Source organism: Eptatretus burgeri, chromosome 18, assembly GCF_056783735.1.
Source record: "Eptatretus burgeri isolate ZD-2024b chromosome 18, Ebu_testis_v1, whole genome shotgun sequence".
NCBI classification, from domain to species: Eukaryota; Metazoa; Chordata; class Myxini; order Myxiniformes; family Myxinidae; genus Eptatretus; species Eptatretus burgeri.
This window is the reverse complement of record NC_140978.1, coordinates 11,419,369-11,442,082: the sequence shown is the minus strand read 5'-3', so window position 1 is coordinate 11,442,082 and position 22,714 is coordinate 11,419,369. Positions and strand designations below refer to the sequence as shown.

General features: G+C 43.3%; 2 protein-coding genes across 4 annotated transcripts in view; one reads left to right on the top strand and one right to left on the bottom strand.

Moving 5' to 3' along the window:
• The first annotated feature begins 187 nt into the window (after nt 1-187).
• On the top strand, nt 188-20,427 carry LOC147008579 (uncharacterized). Of its 3 annotated transcripts, XM_085864186.1 has the most exons (13): nt 190-600; nt 2,179-2,290; nt 4,924-5,059; nt 7,943-8,078; nt 8,205-8,333; nt 8,430-8,500; nt 8,758-8,854; nt 8,992-9,134; nt 11,871-12,017; nt 13,439-13,531; nt 13,623-13,782; nt 19,570-19,656; nt 19,840-20,427. In XM_085864186.1, the coding sequence occupies exons 1-13, from the start codon at nt 564-566 to the stop codon at nt 20,082-20,084; spliced, it is 1,593 nt and encodes a 530-aa protein (XP_085720312.1). In that variant the 5' UTR covers nt 190-563; the 3' UTR covers nt 20,085-20,427. The 3 variants fall into 3 exon arrangements, with proteins under 3 accessions (XP_085720313.1, XP_085720314.1, XP_085720312.1); XM_085864187.1 differs by lacking the exon at nt 19,570-19,656 and having other exon boundaries at nt 188-600; XM_085864188.1 differs by lacking the exon at nt 11,871-12,017 and having other exon boundaries at nt 189-600.
• The window catches only part of PGM2 (phosphoglucomutase 2), a 63,356-nt gene continuing 60,936 nt past the window's right edge, over nt 20,295-22,714 (bottom strand). Inside the window, exon 14 of the mRNA XM_085864185.1 lies at nt 20,295-20,847. Coding sequence (XP_085720311.1) covers nt 20,742-20,847 — 106 coding nt within the window. The 3' untranslated portion in view covers nt 20,295-20,741. The remainder of the gene's footprint in view (nt 20,848-22,714) is intronic.

Genomic DNA, 22,714 nt, shown 5'->3' with positions numbered 1-22,714 from the left:
ATTTTCGCACAGCGAGTCTCGTTACATGACGTTGAGAAAGGTGTATAAAATGACGTATTAAACATTTCCTTTTCCACCATAGGTAATCGATTTACCAAGGTTAAAATTCGCAAATCTGCACCGATGATTTTCAGAGTGGGAATCGTTTCCGCCATGTTGCTCCTGAATTATGAATGCTGCGTCGCGTCTGCATTCGCGTACCGGAAGTGACGTCGGCTGGTTGTGGTGCACGTGACGACGAGCATAAATGTATGCATTTTGTAGATGAAAAATCAAAGTGAAAATATCCACAGCGAACGAAAGTTATGTAAAATATCGCGTCGGTGTTTTGTCACGTTTCCCAACTGTACACGGAAGACCAGAGACCTCCAATCAGAGGGAAACAAGCGCACGAGGTCCTTGATACGTTTACCTCCTCGCGGACCTGCATTTTCCGTTCATTCTCTTCAATCGTTTCGCCGGTGTTTTGCTTTTCCTTGAAGTGGATGATAAAAGGACGGAACGTGGCGATGTTAAAGATGTAGAGGAGGATTCAAGACTGTGACGTCATAAAGAGAGTCGAGATGTTGCGAGCTTGCAAACTGCTGCGGAACATTAAGGGTAAGTCTGTGCCAAATGACCTGTGTGACCTTGACCCCTTTGCATCATAAAAAAAAAAAAACTGCGTATAAATAATTATTAATTATTATGTTTAGTACAGTACGAAGCTTCGGCTGCGCAGACATGAAACATCTTGGCCCTGATGAGGTGTTGACCCTTGACCCTTGACCCAATACGGTTCCAGCGGATTATTTTGGTCTAAATTTCTGCAAATGTTGCAATGAATGCACTTATCCCAAAAGTAGAACCCTCTTGGCTTGCATCAATTATTTATTTCCAATATTAAATTTGTTTTTAAAGTTTGCTGATTGTTCCTGTCATGTAGATCGCCATGACCATTGCATGCTGTGCTTGGGCTCATCCATCATCATTCATCATCCTCCACATCATCATCAATTATCATCATCATCATCATCATCATCCATCAATGTACCATGAAGAGATGACGTGTACCATACGCTTTACAGAGCGTTGGTGCTGCCCAAACAATTTATTGGCGAGGGTCGTGCTTTGGGTGGTTTGCCATTGCCTTCCCAGCAGGCAGTGCAGGATTTTGTAATTTGTTTAGTGTGCCGGCGATAGCTTGCCTCTTCTTTTCGTAAGACACCATGGGATCTTTAACATCCCCCCCCCCTAACTAATGACAGCAGACAGGACGCCAGATTTAACGTCCATCCGAGAGACGGCACACACATTGATGACTCACCCTGCCTGTGAAACACCAGGATGAGAGTTTATAGCTGCGCCGGTATTCTAACCCAAGCTAGTCAGCTCAGAGGCAAGTGTGGATACCTATAGCTCAAGACTGAATACTCCTGCCAGTCAATGCCCTTATTTCCTTAAGGTATATGATAATTATCCCCATGTTTTTTGAAAAAAACTCGGTGAGAGGGGTGGGGGGGGGGTGTATATTGTCATCCGCTCCATCTGTCCATCCGTCCGTAACACTATCTCCTAAACGGTTGGGCAAAAATTCACCAAACGTGGTAGTTGGTCGTTATGATCACCACGTGGCACTGAAGCTACAATGAGCAGCATTATTTTTGGCTCTGCCCACTTGTGTGGGATCAAAAGGTCAAATTCAGAAAAATGCAATTATGGGAACATTTTTAAATGAAACTTTAAATATGTAACACTTGTTTTAGATTTGATCCCCGGTTCATGCCCCAGACAGTGGGGGGGACGTTGGGTCACGCGGTCAAAACGGAAAAAGTAATACAAACTCTAAATTTGATATTGGGTCAAATCTGGTCGAACCTTTTGCCATCTTTCAACCTTGCTTTAGGTGGGAAGCGTTGGGATTTGCGATGGCACACCACCGACTTTGCTTTCATCGGGTCTATGATAATAGTTTTTTAAAGGACCACTTTTACGTAATGCACTCCATTGCCCTTGTACACACATAGTTGACTTAAGTTTGCTTGTAAAGTTTTGTAATCGATGAAATTTTCTCATTAAAAAGGGTCCTTGAGCTTCATTTTGGAAGTATAATTTGTGTTTGTGATAACGATGCTTCAAACACTTTGAAAGTGTGAATACAGCAATTGGTGAGTGTTGTTCTCCATGTGTGGAATACAGGACTCGGACGTGCACATGACAGCACACCACCACTATGTACCACCTCGCAGCAAGCCAAGGCCAAAGCTGGAGTAGAGGAGTTGGGTTGTCAGGGAGTTACCGATGTGGCTCGGTAAGCAAAACTTGTGTGATTGGCACAACCTCATGCAGTCATAATTGTGTCCAAAATTGTGCAAATTGTTGTTGCCATTGTAAATTGTGCAAATCAGATGACTCGTGCATGATGAGATTAACAAATCAGATTTATCCAATGTCGTCTTCAGTTGTCATACCCTTCCTTACGCCCATGGTAGACTGAAGCCTGTAGTGAGGTGGTTGCCCTGAAACGACTTGCCTTCACCTCATGGAAGGCTTATCCAAATGAAGGCAATTTCAGTTCTTTCCCCAAAGCTTGGAACAAGTGTGTATCTACCTTCAGGAGGGGAAACAACATCTTTCTAATCTCAAATCTGAACTCTCAAACCTGTCTCTCTCCCTCCAAATCCTGGTGGTGTCTAGTTAAGTCTGTTTCTGGTGTATGTTCCCCCTCCATCCCTTCCCTTTCCTCAAATAGACGCACAGCTGACACTGCATGTGAAAAGGCTGAATGCCTCAACTCCGTGTTTGCTTCTAAATCATGTGTCCCATACCCAACGCTTTCTGCACCCACCTTACCCAGTCACACGCAGCTGCTCCTGGTCTCTGTGTCGTCCTTTTCTCCTGACAAGGTAGAGAGTTTGATGTCGAACCTTGACTGATTCTCCCACTGGACTATTCGGCATCAGCCCACCTGTCCTAAAAACCTGCTCCTCGACACTTGCTCACCCTCTCTCTCTTTTATTCATGGTCTCATTTACTCAAGATCATCTGCCATATGCTTGAAAATCAGCCAACATTACTGCCCTGCACAAAAAGGTGCAAAAACAGATCCATGCAACTACAGACCAATCAGCCTTCTCCCAATCATTAGCAAGGTTATGGAATCCATCATCGCTTCAAACATTAAATCCTTACTCTTCTCCAATGGCTTGATCTTCGATCATCAATTTAGATTCAGACCAGGTCACTCTATCCTGGCCATGTTGCTTCTGCTTTCCCAACAATGGGTGGAGGTCCTCAATGCCAGACTTGAGATCAGAACAATCTCCCGAGACATACAACTTTCCATACTTTCTGACACCCCGCACTGCTCACCAAACTCTCTTCCTATCGTATCCAAGGCAATCTCTTCTCATGGCTTGCGAAGTTCCTCTCCTGTCATAGTCAACGCATGGCTTTTAATGGAACTCTCTTTTAATGTCCAGGCTGGAGTTCCTTGATGTAGCGTTCTGGGCCCTGTGTTTTTTTAAATCTTCATTAATGATCTCTCTGACTCTGGAAAATCCTCTATCTTTTTGCTGATTACTCCACCCTCTGCTGTACCATCTCTCATGCTTCATATCGGCAAGCAGCAGCCTCTTCACTCTCTGCAGACTTGGATAAAATCACAAGCTGTTTAAACACTTGGAACATGTCCTTCAATTCTGACAAATCTCACACTCTCACTGTCTCTCTGAAAGGACTGTTTAGAAAACCCCCCCATCCACTTTCTCAACAATCCTTTGGAAGAAGTCCTTTCAAGCCTCTGGGTCTCACTATCTGCCATGATCTTTCCTGGGAAAGCCACATTTCCAACCTGGCCTCCAAAGCCAGTCGCTGACTGGGAATCCTCCGTCGTGCAAAGTCCATCCTTTGCACACCTGAGCTTTTAATCACACACACAAAGCTTTCATCAGCAGCTTGATGGAGTGCTGCTCTCCTCTCCGGGCTGGTGCTCCTGCCTCACATAGCTCGGCTTCATGCTGTGGAAACCAAGGCTTTTAGGAGCATTAGTATCTCCTGCGATGAAGCTGAGTCTTTATGGGTCTTTCGCTCTCACAGCAGACAGGTCGGTGATCTTTCTGTCTTCTACCCACTCTTGTCTGGCCTTGCACCCCATGCTCTGTGATATGTCCCCATAATATTTCTGCAGGGTGCTCGGGGTCTGCCAGCAACCCCTTTCTGGTGAATCTGCCAAAATCAAGAATCACAGCTCACCTTCACTCTTTCATTCCCACCTCTGGAACAAACTCCCACACTCTATTCCCTCCAGGTCTTTAAAACAGCTGTTCACCACCATCTTTTATCTTCCCCCATCCAAAACCATGATCTTTTCAACCCCCGTTAATCCACCCCAAACCCACCTCCTTCAAATTCCCTGCTTTCCTTCCTGAAAGTCCCTGTAGTGTCGATGTTGTTTATCCCGTGCACCGTGCCCCATCCCTCTCTCTTCTACGGACCACCTGATGTCCCTGTTCCCTACTGTTGTTGTGCTTCCCTCTCTCACTCTTCTTGTCTCCTGCTTCCTTTGTTATGTTATGCGTGTTAACTCTTATACTAACCTCAACTAAACACACGAAAGAAAACGAGTAAAAATGTAGTTTTGCAGGATGGAAATGAAAAGTTTTCACATGCAGTCACCGTTTTATACGAGCCGTAGACTCGAATCAGGGTGCGTTTTTCCCTGTTGGTGCCGGCATTGTTAAAAAGGTGTGGGAGAGAAGGTGGAAGTATGTCTGCTCATGAAATGTGTCCTTTCAGAGATTGAAGCCTGATGCACCTTTCGACAGCGCCATTGTTTCTGCTGTATATAAACGGTGTACAAAAGGCACATTGAAGTGCCAGAGGTAATGAAAGTGGTGTTGTTGCTTTGTTCTGTCACTCATAAAGATATGCTTTTCACACCAGGTTTGGCTCCTTGAGCTGTGGGGAGCTGAGTGGCAGCACCTGGAATGGCAAGCACAATAAACAGAGAAAAAATCACACATCCAACACCAGCGCCTACGATTATGCACGACCCTGCTTTCTGGATGCTTTTGGATTGGTATGTTGTGTGTGTGTGTGTGTGTGTGTGTGTGTGTGTGTGTGTGTGTGTGTGTGTGTGTGTGTGTGTGTGTGTGTGTGTGTGTGTGTGTGTGTGTGTGTGTGTGTGTGTGTGTGTGTGTGTGTGTGTAACTAATTAGATCATAGCTGTCCGTTACCATTTCCCATCCAACCCAGTTGGTTCCATAGCGTAATTTGGCCGATCATTAGTGACGGTAGCATAAACCAGGTGACTCTCTCACTGTGAGATGTGTAGTTAAAATTTTAGAACGTGTGATGCTGTTTTGCTTCTGGCTATATCTTCGATGTTGCGTTGTATAATATGGCAGTTGAATGGTTGCACACCTTTTGGAGTTGCCCGCTTACGTCAATGGATTTGCAATGAAACCACTCGGGTTTCATGGGAAATGGTGAAGACCTCACCAGGTTGCAGCTCTTATTTGACTAGTTATATAATTGGTCCACATGCGGTGCATTTGCTTCACCAGTCTCATGTCAGACAAATCTGTCCTTATTGTCTCTGTCTGTCTGTTGCCTTATATCTCAAGAATGGAACACTAGGTCCATCAAACCTCACAAATATATTGGGGGCCATGTGGGGAGTGTCATGGAGGAGGGGTGGGTTTGGGCGAGAGAGAGAGAGAGAGATAGAGATAGAGATAGAGATAGAGATAGAGATAGAGATAGAGATAGAGATAGAGATAGAGATAGAGATATAGAGATATCTTTGAAACGGCTTACGTGATTGCAATCAAATTTAGCACACACATTGGAGAGTAAAATAAGGGGAGGGGTAATCATTTTTAGTGTGGGGGAGGGGTAGGAGGCTCTTTTTATCAGAGTTTGGCTATTCACGTGAGCCCTATGGGCCGCAGAGCTACCAAACATGGCTTGCATTATGGGGGATTTATAGTGAAAAGTTATTAGCTTTTATAAAATTTTCAATTGGGTGGGGGGGGGGAGGGGTGGATATATGTAACACTTCAGTGAATGCCAAATTGGTAGAGATCGTACAGACCCCATTGGGGGTTATTGGTGAAAATATTAAGTTATTATAGCTTTAATAGATTTTGAGGATTAAAGTAGGGGTGGGGGGGGGATTGGGTTAGGGGGTTAATTGATCATGACCAAACATTTCAAGGATAATGTAGGCCCCATGGGGAGTCAAATGTTGCCTGGGGGCAGGGGGAGATTTTTGTGAAGGGGGTAGGGGTTAGTTGTATTTGTTGTCCTGAAAACAGCGGGGCACATAGCATGTGGACTCATTTAGCGTTTGTCACTTGTTACAGCGTGACGACATCGCACTGTTATATAATTGGTTCTCTTTATAATTGCACAATTCTTGTTGCAGCTGGGGGAGGGGGGTTGCATTTCCTGGTGAGAGATGTAATTGGGATACTATTTATAATCTATATATTATTTCTGTTAACGTCTGCGTGTAATTTGACGTATCTCCTCCAAAACTGCCGGACGGATTGTCGTCACTTTCAGCATGCGGGTGCCCCGTGGTCTAATGAACACTATGGCCTGTATGGGCTATGTGAGATCGTGCCAGACGGACACGTTTGGGAATTTTGGGCGAATTTCTAATTTTTACGTTTGTTTGCATGGCGATGTGTGACATCACCGCTGAGAGGCGTAATTCTGTCATGACATCATCTGTCATTCACTGACGTCATTACGTCTGTCGTCGACAGACCGTCACCACCGAGAGGCGTAATGCCACTCCTAGAAAACAGCATCTGCAATGTAAAACCCTCTTCTGCACATGCTGACTATCTCAGAAGGTGAATTTGACACAAAAAATGTAACAAGAAACATTGTATATAAAGTAAAGATTTATTAAAAAAAAATTTTTTTTCTGTTAACGTCAGTGCGTTTATCAACCGCCATCATTACCTGTGTTGTCTTGCATGTGTGATCTTCAAATTAAAGCGTCCAGCGGTGTTCGATCGTCGGATGTGCGCCAAAAAGTGCCGTTCATTGAAATTTGCATTCTGATTCTCGGTCACCCTCCACTGCTCCTGTTCGGTCTAGAGCTAGGCCTATATCATGTTAAACTTGCCCAATCAGACGCCAACCTTCCAGTCACACTGCATAGGATGCAATTTCCAGTCAGACTCGCATACTCGATTACCATAAACAAATCCCAGGGCCAAACATTTGACAAACTCGGAATATGCCTCCAAGCCCCTATGTTCTCCCATGGCCAACTATATGTTGCATTTTCACGTGCAAGAGGTTACTCCTATATATCTATCATAGTGGACAATAATTCCTCACAATGACTATTCAGCAACAAGACACTCACCCAAAATGTCATCTACAGGCAGGTCCTTTAGAAAACTAAGGAAGGGTAACCATAGTGCATCACATCCCTCATGACACTCTCCCCAGCTTCCCATAACATCAACTATTATGCCTCATCCACCTTTTGCCACCCATTCAACTCCGTGCGGAGCACGTGTATATGCTAGTCTATTTTATTTTTGATACACACATCTTCGGTGTTACTTGTGATGCATTATAGGAATGGCATTGAAGAATATCCTCACTGCACAGGTACAAGTGTTGTCATACAATTGTATAATAGCGACAAATGTAAAGTAGCGTAGTACAAAGCTTAAAATTGGAATGAGCACTTTTACTTATCTTTGAGTAGATATGTTCCTATTTTTCTTTTGCGATGTTTAAGACATTGGGAAAGCCAAGAATAGCAACAGAAAGTGCTGAGAAATTTTTAATGATTCACAATGCAACAATGATATTAGCTTTGAAAACTCAAATTACTTTGGCATTGCATAATAATACACCGCTGCCAATATTTTTCATCATTCCGATGGCGTTTGATGTCAGGCCCATGCTCATTGCTTTGTAATCGCAGGGTGCTATCGTGGCCGTGGGATTACAGGGAGCCAGGCGATTACACCTTCTCTTTTCTGAGCAGCAGGAAAGAGCGCAGCTCAACGTGCCATGTCTTTACAGAGTGGCCGAGGCTGCGCTGAGACATGAAGCACTTGGTATGCATGAAACACTTCACCAAACCCTCCGACTTGTACGCAGACTGCATGAAGTAAAAAGAATGGAAAATTTTTACTTTCACTGTTGTACGAGTATGTTCTTACAACTTGCATTTTGGCTTCCAGGTCTTATTGGTCTTCACTATGTTCTGCCGAAAGAACTCACAAGCCAACCCACCTTCAGCCTGACATCTCTTCCACCTTGTGTTGCTGACAAGTCCTCCTCAGACATATCTGAGGCCGAATCAGTTTCAGGTACACAGAAAAGTCATTTACATTTTTCATTAACCATTGATGATTGTTTGCATTTTCTGAAATGTTGACGTTTCCATTCTCACTTGTCTTTCAAAGAACAATCGGAGGAAAGTCCAACCTCAGGTTTTACCGCAAAGGATTCGCCAGAAGAAGATGCGTCAACAGAGGTTTGCCAAAACAGAGTGCATTTTCCAAAAGTGAACTGTGTGTTGCAAAGTATGGATCTGCTTTAGAGATAACGTGGCTCATGCATTGATGCTGAAGTTGTTGTCTTTTTTTTTCTACTTGAAGCGCACGAGTTTCGTGTCTGGAATTTTATCGGTTAATCTCATGCCTCTGGAATCAACAGTAACATGATCGAATGTATCTGCTTTACGTACCCACAAAACAATATTTAATGTTCAATGTTTTCTGCCAACTGCAGGAACTCCAAATGCTCTTGGAGCAAAATCTAAACAGTGCAGCAGCAAACTTGCAGTCTGTGCACAATTCCTCCTTTCCCACCGTGCTAAACATCATGGGTAGGTGGCTTATTTCATGACGTTGATAAACGGATTGTTTTTCTTTACTTCCACTCATTTTACAAGTTTTTTTTTTTTTGTCAAATTCAAGAACATCACACATTTATCTTCTTAAAATGAACTTATTCCACTTTTAGGTCTACAGACTATGAAAGCTGGAGACCCGAAGGCGGCCGTTCGTCATTTTTCGGAAGCTGCGCAGCATGGGTATGCCAAGGCGCAGTACAATTTGGCGCTGTGCTATGAAACTGGACAAGGTATCCTCAAAGATGAGGAGAAGGTCAGCAATGTCACAAGTTCTAGCACCTTTCTTCACATTTCAAGGGTCATCCCAAAAGTTCGTCACCCTGCTTTGTGTAACCTTTTCCATACGCTGTCTCGGTAATCACAAAATTGCTTGTGTACCGTCTTCTGATTTACTTACATGTCCGGTAAATAATGAAGTTTCTCATCATTCGTTTTGTTCCGTGAATTAAAATAATGGCATCCAGTACCAAGGACTTGGCCATGGAAGAGAGCTTTGTGAAGAAGGCATCTGAACAACGGTTAAACCGATGATTGTGTAGAATTAAAAATGCACATTAAAACTCCCAATTGATCTATTTTTGAAAGGGAAATAAAAACAATTGCAACAAGCTTGGTGAAGACATTCGTCATCCGATGAAGAGGTCAACACAGCCACGTGTTCTGTGTTTAAGGTAATTCAGAAGGGAAGGCTTCTGTGCTGGTGTCAGAAAGTTGGTTTATTGGTGCATAAAGGGAAATGAAGATTATTTAGAAAAAAAAAATCTTGCACCATTTTACCGTACTCTACTTACAGAGCATTGGGGTTGCCGAAGCAGTTTCTTGGCAAGGGTAAAACTGGGTGGTTTGCCATTACCTTCCCAGTGTTCGTTGTCCATGCTTTATCCTTTTAAATGCTGACCGTTGAGCAAGGAAGCAGCATGTACCATTTAAAAAATATTTGGAATGACTCAGCCAGGGGTTGAACCACTGATCTCCCAGATTCAGTGGGTGCTCTAACCATGACTCAACTGGGTCTGTTTGTATGTAATTCGAATAACGTGACATTAATTAAGGAAATACGTGTATGAGATCTATTCTGATTATTTAAACAGTTTGCAGATTTTAAAAATTTCTTTCACAGCCGAAGGCAATAATGCGTTCAGGTTGTCTGTCCGGTTGGGCGTCTGTGCATGTGTAGCAGACATTCATCAATGCAACAATTTGTGAGCCATAGAAGGGATTTTGAGCAAACTTGACACAAGTATGGACTGCGATACAAAGATGAACCGATTCCATTTTGGGTTCAGCAGGTCAGGTGCGCTTTGAAAATCATTTTTCATATCGCAACTCAAGTTAGAAGCATCTGATATTTTCTTTTGTGCAATTATCTCTTTCTCTCTTTTTCTCTTTCTCTCTTTCTCTCTCTCTCTCATGACCTTCAATCGAGTTCATACATAACAGTGGGTTGACATCCACCATTGACGCATTCTCGTCAAATTCTATTTTCTAGTGTTCTTTGTACATTATTGTATAAGACCATACCAGTTGTTTTATGCAATGTTCAGGATGTTTTCTCATCGTTTTGAGTTTGATTGCAGCAGTTGTTTGTTTTTCTTGGGCTGATAGGTGTCGGGGATGAGGGGGTGGGGGTAGGGTGGATGGAGGTAAGTTGTATCCATTTTGATCAATGGAAGATAAAAAGCACTTTCGTTTAAAACAAAAGAACCTCCTCCTACTTGGGGAAAGGAGACGGGTGGGGATAAGATAATATGGGAGGGAAAGTGGATGAATGGAAAGAGGAGCAAGGGAAAAGACATTTGTGAAGAGTGTCACCATTTTGCTTTATAACATCCTCGTATCGACTGGGAGTGTGGGGGGTTGCAGGGCTGTATGCAGGGAAGAGGGCCATTTGAATGAAGTAATAGAATGTGGCGTCCACCAACCTGCCTGTGGTGGCCAAGGAGATCCTGAGAATCTGCTTCCTGTGGAGGGATGCTGGTATGCAAATCATTGAACTCGATTGCCTCCAGGGAAGCAGGATAGGAAGCAGCTGCTGCAACCCATAGTGATGAACCATGTATCGTGGTACTTATTATGAAGGCTGTGTACACTTTAATCTGTGCACTGCTCAGAACGGACAAGGCTCTGTAGAGAATACCAAGGTGATGACCAACCTTAGATGCCATCTTGCAAATATGGTCTGCCTCCAACAGTTTGTGGTTGATAGCTCAAGATGGCACCTCTTTCAGGGATTGGCCACAGAATGAACTTTGGAGGGGTGGGGGTGGGGGGGGGGTTTGAACACCTGATTATTGTGGAGAGAGAGAGAGAGAGCGAAAGCATGTGACTTTCCGGTGTTGAAAGATGTATTCCAGCTGGTTGACCAGTGACTTTTTAAATATTTAAAAAAATTTTTATTACAGATTTGCAGACAGTGATGCCACAGTAGCTGCCTCTTGGATGTGTAGTATACTGTTCTGCACAGGGTAGAGTTGTAAGCAATTTGATAAGAGGATTTTCCAAGGAAGCAGAGAGGTCAGTTATGCAGACGAAAAATAACATTGGTCCTGAAATGCTGCTTTGTGGTACTCCAGCCTCAAGAGGTCGAGCACAAGTCAGAATACCATCCAGCGTGAATAGGCTGTTTCTCAAAAGGCCTTAGCCGCACTATTTTGGACACTGATTTGAGGACCAACTCCTCGCCAGCTGTCAGGGTGGCAACTTAAGTCTTCTCTGATTTGAAGAAACTGGGGTGAGAAGACAGCAAAAAATCCATGTTTCAAAAGAAAAGAGCCTCATCGATGGAGGCATCAAAGCTGGAGAATGGGGGATGGTCAACTACACAGAGAGAAAAATAAAAGGTTGGTACGAAGAGGGACATGTAGATAAATTGATGGGATTGATTGGTCATTATCTCTTGGTTTGTTTTTTTAATCTCTGTTCTTGGAAGCATCTGGCACGGAATATTTGGATTACTGTTTTGCTTTGTTCTCTCCATGCAACCCCACAGGCTGCTTTGCTCTTTGCACGAGCGGCGGTGCAAGGCCATTCGGCTGCCCAGTACAATCTGGCCCTTTATTTTTTGAGTCAACATCCACCACGGGAGCAAGTGGCACAACAACTGTTGGAACAAGCTGCAGAAAATGGTCTTGTCAATGTATGTTTGCTTTGGAAGCTTATGTTACGCTGTGGTTGTCCTTTGTAACCGAAGGTGGCCATTCACATTTAACTTGCAAATACCTGAATGCACAAATTGTGTTGTAGTGTAGGAATTGCAACCCCCACAGCAACCACCACTGTGAGAAAGCAAGAGCTCAGCACAACCTTGTCTTGAGGAACATCCAAGAAGACCAGACCACTTGCCCACAGTTTAGGCAGGAATTTGGAATTTTTCCAGAGTACCGGCAATACTTCACTGACTCTTCGTGAAAGACACGTGAATGTTTTTTTTTTTTATGACTACCAGACACTGACTGTTAGCACATGGGTCCCTAGATTGTCATTCTTCTGAGGAATTGCACACTTTTTTGATGCAAAGCTCCATTCAGTGTATCGTTGGTACAAGTATCGAGCCTCGACTTCACAACTTGGTGTCAGAGGAAAATTTGAGTGGTGATGATTTGGTTATGACCTCCGCCATTTAAGGTGGATGGAGGTTATGTTTTCACCCCTGTCTGTTTGCTTGTTTGTCTGTGGGCAGGATATGTGAAAAAGTTATGGACGGATTCGGCCGAAAACCTTGGACAGGTTGGGTGCGTGACGAGGACAAATTGATTAGATTTTGCTGAACATCTGGATCTGTGAATTTTTAAAGTGCTTCTTCACCATTGAGAGATTATGGCCAAAAACAATAAATAGCAGGACAGGTCAAAAAGTCATGGACAGATTCGGCCAAAACTTGGTGGACAGGTTGGGTGTGCATCGAGGACAAATTGGTTAGATTTTGGTTAAGGTCTGGAATCCGGATGCACATGCAGCCTATCGGTGGAATACGAAACGTGAGCTGTTCAGACTGGCGGAGGTATGTGCTCTACTGCGTGCCTGTTCTTGTGTTTGTGTTGTTGTAGCTGGTTGCTTGGAAAGTTTGCTTGGGTTTTAATAGAGCATTGACTTTGGGCAACATTGGAAACCTCTCAATAGGCTATCAATTTTGTTGTTCTAATTGTTACATCAAGTTCAAACTTCATTGTACGTTTTGATTGTGAGGGTTTTGTTTTATACTGATTTGTTTTCACAAATATAAATATAAACACCAACACTTGTTTGCTGGAGAAAGTGGGGTTCGGAAAACACAGAAGGAAAAATAAGTCCTTGGAAAAGCAACTAACGTCATCCATCCTTACTTTCTTGGCAATCTAAGTAGTCGAGACCCCTAAGGCTTGGATGTTTTATTGATATCTGCGAGGCAGGAAGTTTCCCCAAATAAATGTAATACCATTTTGTTGCACCACCCTATCCATTGATATATTCTCCATCATTGCAGATTTGCTTAGTATGGGGCTATGCTATTCATACTGTACAAATTAAATAAGCACTTTCCTGCAGGATACCTGATATATTTTCTTTTTATTAAACCAGGCCCAGTCTTATCTGGGAGTATTTTTCACAAAGCCATCTCACCAGGACTACAAGAAAGCTGTCAAATATCTCACCTGGGCTGCTCACAACAAGGTATGTGATTTGAGACAAGATTGTAATAAAATATGCTTATTTTGGAGAGCCACAGGATCAAAGTGAATCTATCTTCCCCTTCCCAATACAGGATGTGACCAGTATGTACCACCTGGGTGTGTGCTATGAGAGGGGTCATGGACTCGCCGTTGATCTTGAGAAAGCACGCGAGTGCTTTGAGCATGCAGCGAATGCGGGCCATGCAGATGCTTTGTACAACCTTGCCATTTTCCATCAGCATGGCTTGGGAGGTAAGTACACAATCACAGTTATCAATTTGTAGATCTTCCCCGTTCAAAAACTACCAATCAGATGTGCACATAATCACATGCCTGTATGAATAAGAATGAACGCCACGTTTTTCTGATAATGAGAAGAGTTGTCCATAACCACGATGAACTGATGCTCTTGGGGTTCATGCAAGGTGGATGAGTATCACGACAGGGTCATTGGGACATTTGTTGCTGAGACTGGTCCGGAAAGATAGTGTGTAGTGTAGCCAAAATACACAATATAAAAATTTTTTTTATACAACATTGTGTGCAAAAAACACAAGGTAATTATTTTTTCTTCTAATGCATCTTTTCTTTTGTGTTTCAAATGGTGATAATATAAGATATGCAAGTAAAAGGTTAATGGAAGCTTTCTCACCAATTAAAAGGCTCACAAAACAGGAGATAGTTAGGAGAAAAAAGGGGGGTGTGGGTGGAGGGAGATATGAGCAATTAGCCTGTATTTGGGAAGGTCGCCAAAGTTTGGGTTAGTTGCAGAGTGTGTGCACCCTGGTCAGGAACATAAGGGAAAATTGCTGAGCGAGAGCAGGTGAAGTGAGACCAGAAATGAGGAAATAGAAAACTACAAGACCATCATCTGGTCTGCAGTGGCAGAGAAACAGGCTTTGCTGTTCAGTTTCCTGTTGAGCAACTCCAATTAACCTCAACATTTTGGATTCTGCCACTTTGAGGGGTGCAAGGTGAGATCTAGAAGCAGCAGCTGACTGAAGACATCCATACCTATCAGTCTATGGTACTGCAGATGATGGTTTTGTGAGCAGAGGAATGACTTTGCCCTGTGGAGGATTTCAAGGTTCCTCGTTTCCCCATCCGTCAGTCTGGATATGTGAACAGCCTAGGAAGATTTCCAGTACGTTGTTTGTTCAACGAGCACAAAAGACTCGACTTCTGATGTCTAAGAAGGATACCAAGTCAGGGGTTGGAGATAACCTTTGATGGTGTTCTTTGCATGGCTTTTGAACAAGAGGAAAAAAAACAAAATCACCAGCCAGTCAGAGAAGACCTTAGATTCCCTTGGTGGGACGTTTAATGTACAGGGCTTGATGCCATATGGTATGGAAAGCTTGGGGAAATGTCCATGAGACTGCTCTGACCTCATGCTTGAGTAAGAGTCCATCTGTTGCTGAGTTAGCAGAAGGAGCAGATCCAAGGTGGAATGACCAGGATGGAATCCAAGTTGGTGATTTGACAGAGGTCGGCCTTGAGGTCTGTTGAGGTGGATTCCATTACCTTGCTGATTATGGGGAGAAAACTTTCTGGTCTTTTGGTCAGAGGGTCTGTCTTGACACCGATATTATGGATAGGAATGACTTGTCACATTCCATAGTGAGGAGAGGTGTCCCTACAATAAACATCTGCATAAGAGTTGAGAGAGGAACAGTCAGTTCAGATGCACAATTTGAGGAAGAATGTAAAAACTGATGCCATCAGGACCAGTTATTGATGACAAGTCAAGATTGTGCAGCTACTTCTCCACTTTTTCAGGTGAGAAGCTCACTTGTTCCAGGGAGCTGGAGGAGGAGAAAGATGTGATGGTGAGCGAAGGGGCTGATGAAGAGCTTGTTCCTCACAGTTTTTAAATGGTTGCTGTTAGAGAGATTTGGAATATTGAGGAAGAACAAAGGTCTGATCGAAGGCAAGCCTGGTGTTGCAAACTTCTCTTCTATACACAGGTAAGTGGGCTTTGAGCAGTGTCTGCAGGATGTCATTGGTGGGATGGGTTTTCCAGAAAAAGAAGACAGGAAGCTTTATAGCTATTCCTTACCACAAGGTTCTGTATATGATGGAAGGACAGCAGTGGGAGGCATGAGGGAATGGATTTGTACATTAAGGAGAGTCCTTCCTTGTGCAAGGAGTTCCAAGCACTCATTATCTGTAGCTAAAGGTAAAAAGCGAATCTATGATCCACAATGTTGCTCACCAACCCAGAAGGAAAAATAACTGCCATGGGTTTACAGGAAGGTGTTCATTTGCCACACTGTATAAAATTTTGTTGACCGTACATTTTAAGGTTAAAAGACCGTACATCGAACTTGAGTTTACCTCCGACCATTTAAATGCTTTGCTCCGAGCACTCCAGGTAGCAGCAGTGCTCTGGTTCTGAGTTTGTTTCGTGGGGGGGGGGGAGGGATGGTCAAGGCTCATGAAAGAGCAGTACGGCAGAGTGGGAGATTGATTAAAAATCTGAATAAAAAATAAAAACTGGAAGAAATTAAATGAAATATCGAGTATGTTTGGTCAATGGAATTGGGTGGGCTAAAGGGATCATATGTGGCTGGAAATCAACATGGGGCTAATCTCCTCCTCCAGACTACCCTGTTGGCTGTCGCCTGCCACCTGCCTTTCTCACGAGTGTCCAGTTACCTGCTATTCAGCCATCGCAGTTTGTGGACGTGCAGGATACAATTTTGCACAAAACCAAGCTACGTTTAACAGGCTACAGTTTGTTGATGCAAATAGGCGTTGTGCTAAAAGATTGAGTGGGCTGGGAAGGAAAGATTTTTTCTTTTAAACAAAAAGACTTGTGATGTACTGAAGAAACTGAAGCTCAGCATGACTTGGAAAATGGAATTTGAAGATGCTGAACTCAAGTTCAAGCAACGCTGGATTGTTCTTCATGCTAGCCTCGACTGCCGAATATGGTTGGGTGACTGCTTGCTTGTCCGCAATCCCAGCATCCATTTTAAGATTGCTTATCCAATCTTTTTCTTCACAATACAGTCGGTTTTAAACTTTTGTGCTTCAACCATTCCCTCATGTTGGCACCTTTTTTGTTTCCTCTTTTTGGGCATCGTCATCCTTTCCTTTGAGACGCTTTACTGCCCCTGCTAAATATTGGACTTTCAAAATGACACAGGACTTCTTGTTTGGTTCCATGGCCACAAAATACATTACATGAGATTTTTGCATCGATTGCTAAAATAAGAAACGTGTGCGTGCGTCTGATTGCTGCCACTCGCTTCTATTTACAGGAAATGATAGGAACTCGACACATCCTCTTATTCTTTTGGCTAGCTCCCGTTAGGGGTCGCCACAGCGGATCAACCGTCTCCATTTCGCTCTATCCTCCACATCTTCCATTGACACTCCAACCACCTGCATGTCCGCCTTCACCGCATCCATGAACCTCTTCTTTGGCCTTCCTCTTCTCCTCCTGCCTGGCAGCTCCATCTTCAACATCCTTCTCCCGATATACTCCGTTTCCCTCCTGTGCACATGTCCAAACCATCTCAATCTCGCCTCTCTCACTTTGTCTCCAAACCGTCCTACCTGCGTAGTCCCTCTAATATGCTCATTCCTTATCCTGTCCATCCTCGTCACTCCCAATGAGAATTGCAGCATCTTTAACTCCGCCACCTCCAGCTACGCTTCCTGTCTTTTTGTTAGTGCCACCGCCTCCAAACCATACAACAGAGCTGGTCTCACTACCGTCTTATATACTTTCCCCTTAACTCTTGCAGCTACCCTTCTGTCACAAATCACTCCTGCCTGCCTGCACTCTCTTTTTCACTTCTCTTCCACTCTCTGTTACTTTGGACAGTTGATTCCAAGTATTTAAACCCGTCCACCTTCCCCACCTCAACTCCTTGCAACCGCACCATACCACCACCCTCCCTCTCATTTACGCACATGTACTCGGTCTTACTCCTACTGACTATCATTCCCCTTCTCTCCAGTGCGTACCTCCACCTCTCAAGGCTCGCCTAAGCCTGCTCCTTACTCTCCCTACAGATCATGATGTCATCCGCGAACATCATAGTCCATGGAGACTCCAGTCTGATCTCGTCCATCAACCATCTGGTTGATGGACGAGATCAGACGAGATGGACTTCCACCATCTGGTCCTTGGTTCAGCCCTCACTCTCTTCCTCAACCTCACCTCTAAAGTCATCCTACAGACCACCAATCGATGCTGTCCAGCGACACTCTCCCCTGCCACCACCTTACAGTCACTAATCTCTTTCAGGTTGCATCTCCTACTTAAGATGTAATCCACCTGTGTGCACTTTCCTCCACTCTTGTATGTCACCCTGTGTTCCTCCTCCTTCTTGAAATACGTATTTACCACTGCCATTTCCATTCTTTTTGGAAACTCTACCACCATTTGCCCTTCCACATTTCTCTTGTTTAGACCGTACCTACCCATCACCTCCTCATCCTCTTTCTTCCCTTCCCCAACATGCCCATTGAAATCTGCTCCAATCACCACTCTTTCATCCTTGGATACACTCTCCACCACTTCATCTAACTCATTCCAGAAATCTTCTTTATATTCCATCTCACACCCCATATGTGGGGCATATGCACTGATGGCATTCATCATCACCCCTTCAATTTCCAACTTCACACTCATCACTCGGTCCGACACTCTCCTCACCTCCAATACCCTCTTGACATGATCTTCCTTCAGGATTATCCCGACACCATTTCTCCTCCCATCCACACCATGGTAGAATAGTTTGAAACCACCTCCAATGCTCTGAGCCTTACTTCCCATCCACTTGATCTCTTGTACACACAGTATGTCTATCTTTCTTCTCTCTATCATATCAGCTGACTCTCGCCCTTTGCCAGTCATCGTCCCAACATTCAGAGTTCCAACTCTCACCTCCACACTTCTACCCTTCCCCCTCTCCCACTGCCTCTGGACTCGCCTTCCTCGTCTCCTTCTCCTCCTTCACCCAGCAGTAGCACAATTTCCACTGGTACCCTGCTAATCACCGGTACTGGTGGCAGTCGCTGGTAACCCGGGCCTCGACCGATCCGGTATGGAAATTCGTTTTGTTGTCCGCATAATGATTTGGCATAGGTTTTTATGCCGGATGCCCTTCCTGACGCAACCCTGGTCGCCTCTTACGACACGGATATGGTACACCTATTCTAACCGGGGCATACACCGGGCCCAGTACACTGGTACTCATTTCGCTGACCTTGGAAGGATGGCAGGCTGAGTCAACCCCCTGGTGTTGTATGACTTGGTATATACATATATACACATACATACATATATATGTATAATGTATATATACAGACATATTAATTCAGTGTCCTAACGGGGCTTGAACTCAGGACCTTTTTGGTCTCAAGCCACTGCCCGAACCACTGCGCCAACACCAGGCTTAACTCGACACATCCATCCGTGTATATTTCTCATTTCCTATATTTCCATGAGTTCGAATCACAGCCAGGAACAATGATTTGGTTCACCATTCTGAAATGCTAAAAATTGTTGACTATTTGAATTAGATTTCACCCTAGCAATGGCAGGTTAAAAGTGTCCTGCTAACCAAAGCGGGTCACTAATACTGCACACGCAGCACATGCTCGAAAGGCCTCGTTTGTGTTCGTCATTTTAAAAGTCCTGTATTGGCCAGTGGGCATGAGGAGTTGACCAAAGTGTGTAATGTGGCCATCTTGAGACCACAAGACTAATCAAGGCAGATTAACTGATGGATAAATGTTATTGGTGAGACAGCGATGTTTTTAAACTGTGCAACCGATTTAGTGGTTTCTTCAAGTTCAGAATCCAAATCCCTAATTCTGCTATCAACTGGATTTTAACCCACAACCTCTGGGAAACTTGTTCAATGTCCTAATTGTTAGACCAACACCAAACCTATTTGACTGCAGACAATACAGAACACTTAGACGGAAGGGAGGCAAAAGTTGTGATTGCTTGAGAATCTCCAAATACAAATATTTACGTCAACACTGATTTGGCCTGGTACTCTGTATCCTCCACAGGTATTGGTATAAATTTGAAGCAGGCTACCAAGTTATTCAAGCAATCGTTTACTGCAGGAAACTACCCCCAACTGAAGGCTCCAACAGGTGAGCCAGGTTTGGAAATGATAACCTTGAAAGGTTGCTTTTCAGAAACTTTCCATCATATATTGTAATGCAGTTCAATGGATTCAGCTTGCCATAATTCCTTTTGACGACATAAATTAGGGTTAGTCTCCAAATATGAGGACATAATTTAATTTATTTGCTTTTTCTCTTCTATTTCCTCAGCGAACTCATCCCATGGCATGCCAGGCCACTCTCTCCACACCTCAGCCTCGGCTCCAACACTGAGTCGAGTGGCCGGACAAGATGCCTGGTGTTCCACCATCGAAAACGTCGGTCGAGCTGCTTCCGGCGATGGTTTGCACGAAGCCACAGTTTGGATGGGCCTGGGTTCAGGGTATGGAGTTGGAACAGTGCTGGTGGGTGGAACCTGTGGTTTGGCTGCCGGTTGCTGCTCGCAGCATGCATAACACTGCAGTGGGAAATGCAGAATGTCTGAATTCCTTCCCGGCCTGCACAATTCCTTTTGTACATTGCTTCGCTTCACTGGCTCAGATTGCCCTGAAGTTGAAATTTCTTAACTTTTTTTTTTCATGTCATTTGCAAACAGTTCCACCAATACCACCATGCTCCAGCAAAGTGATGCTTTTGTGCCAAAAGCATCTAAAAAATTATTGCTAAAGGTTTTTAATTTTTTTTTATTTTTACATCTCCAAACCAAATTAAATGTAGCCGTGCATTACATAATGTAGAAATGGGACTTTTTCGCAAGGTGTTTTTGACATATTAAACTTCAACGTACAACATCGTGAAGGAGAATCAATTTCATTTTGTTTGTTGAAATATATAAAATATTAAAATAAATGAAAAAAGTAAAAAAAGTGCTCAATATGTTTAAGCGAAAGATTTAAGCATTTGCCTTCTGACACGTTTTAAGTGCAATGTTTGTTGCTTATGGCAGCAAGGAGTAGAAATTTATTTGCAACTTCAAAGGCTCAAAGTGCAAAAAGTGAGAGGGAGAGAGGGCATCTTAAGCAAAAGTTTACATTCCACCTTTGATCCTTCACAGACCCTAAAGCTGTGGGAGTGCATTTAGCCTTAAAGTTGAGTGGAGTAAACCATGGAATTCACACGCTGCTGCGCCAGATCAACCCATTCTTCTCTGGCTCAAAGAACTCCTTTATGATGTCATCCACAACCCGAGTCAGCTCCTTGGAAAGACCTATGGGGTCACTGGAATAGAAGAGGAAGAGGAAGATGGAATGGAAGTCTTTTTTTTGAGAAATAAAACCAACCAAAGTATTTACCATGTGAAGCTTTCAAATGTTCAATTTTTAAATTTTTTTTTCAGGGAAAGGTTGATGCTTGTGTTAAGATATCTCCTAAGGTTCTTAACACCCTTTAATAAACATCAATATTGTTTAAGGTTTTATTTGGACTAAAATCTGGCACAAAAAAAAGAACATAACAATGATAACAGGCAAATCAATGAAGGAAGTAAAATAAATAATAATAAGTCATTCCAGCAAAATGAATGCTCTTCAACATCTAAATGTTTTTTTTCTTTACAAGAATGAGGCTCATGCAAGAGTGAGGTTGAATTGTAAGTGAAGGTAGCGGGGCACCAATTGGGCACAACAAACAAGGCGATAAACGAACAAGAAAATACAAGCATAAACTTGACAAAATTGATGACACCTGGAACCTCTGCAAGGTCATGCCACACCACAATAAGACACATTATGGAAGACTGCACGGTCATGGATCCATGAAGGCAAGAGCACAACATCTGAGATGCGGGGATCTCTGAGTCGCTCCTGGGAGATTGATTGGCGATCTCCGTGCCACGGGCCTGTTGAAGGAGGACTGACCGGGGTTATAAATTGAAACAACGGACAGGAAAGAGCATGTGAGAGATAGAGCATGTGTGTATGTGTGAGAGAGAGAGAGAGAATGTGAGAGAGAGATATATATTATATATATATATATATAAATATATATATATATATATATATATATATATATATATATATATATATATATTATATATATATATATATCCACATCACTCAACGTTCCCTCATATTAAAGATAAAAATGAAACAAATTAATACAGAACATTACTGAAATTATGGATGTACACAAAGACAATTTAATGGGGCGGGTTGAGAGTGTTGTGAAGGTTCGCATGCTCCTTGAACCTTTGCAACAAGCCAGTGCTTGCCTTAAACTCCACAGCACTCAACGTCCCCTCACTTTCCTTGAAGTCATGCCAGAGTGACTTTGCAACAAACCCATGGGCATATTTCGCTGAATTTGTCTTCCATCCAAACAGTTAGCACGGGTTCCATATTCTCCATTGTTGAGTCTCTCCCCTTCATAATATGTAATGCATTTAATTGAGTAACACTGCACGCTTTCTTTTAAATTTTCGCTGTTTTCCACTGTGGTTCTCACTGGGGTAGGTGTTGGAGGATGTCCACCAACGGGTGACACGACTGTCACTTCTACACTGTCAGATGGGGCACTATTTAAAAAAAAATTGCAATGTGCACTGCAGTGCTGTACTTAATTTTTGAATGACAGATCGGTCGAGTGTGACTTCAATCGACTATTGTCCCATTATGACGTTCCATCGAAACGATGCAAATAGACTCGACGTAAATCAGTGACTTACTGTTATCATTCAAAAGAGGTTACAGAAAATGATGGAGGGAATTTTTCCTGATTGGCTATCCTTGTGGAAGAGGATGTGCTGACATGACCTTCTGTGTGTGGCAATTAGAAGAGAAAACTCACACACATCAAGGTCAACATGCTCTTTGTAAAGTTTGAGAAAGCATTTTTTTTTGTACACATGATCGAGGATTGTGAAAGAGCTGAAGTAGAATGGTAGGGAACAAAATGGAAAGGGGGAACATCTTCAGCAGAGTAGAGGTGAGAGCATGACATCAAGGGGTGTGGAGGAGGGGGGGGGAGGACTTTTGCCCTTTTTTCAAGAATGCACAGATTTCCTTCTGCAAGTACAAAGTATTCCAAGAACATACACCTTGATGCAGCAATGTGCATTTACGTATCAGTACAACTTTTGCACGTGACA

What these genes read in the sequence shown, in the direction of transcription:
- LOC147008579 (XM_085864186.1), top strand. Translation starts at nt 564, where the DNA reads ATGTTGCGAGCTTGCAAACTGCTGCGGAACATTAAGG. An exon ending in GGAGTTACCGATGTGGCTCG is followed by an intron (nt 2,291 to 4,923) that starts GTAAGCAAAACT and finishes TTTTCACACCAG; the next exon opens with GTTTGGCTCCTTGAGCTGTG. An exon ending in TCCTCAAAGATGAGGAGAAG is followed by an intron (nt 9,135 to 11,870) that starts GTCAGCAATGTC and finishes GCAACCCCACAG; the next exon opens with GCTGCTTTGCTCTTTGCACG.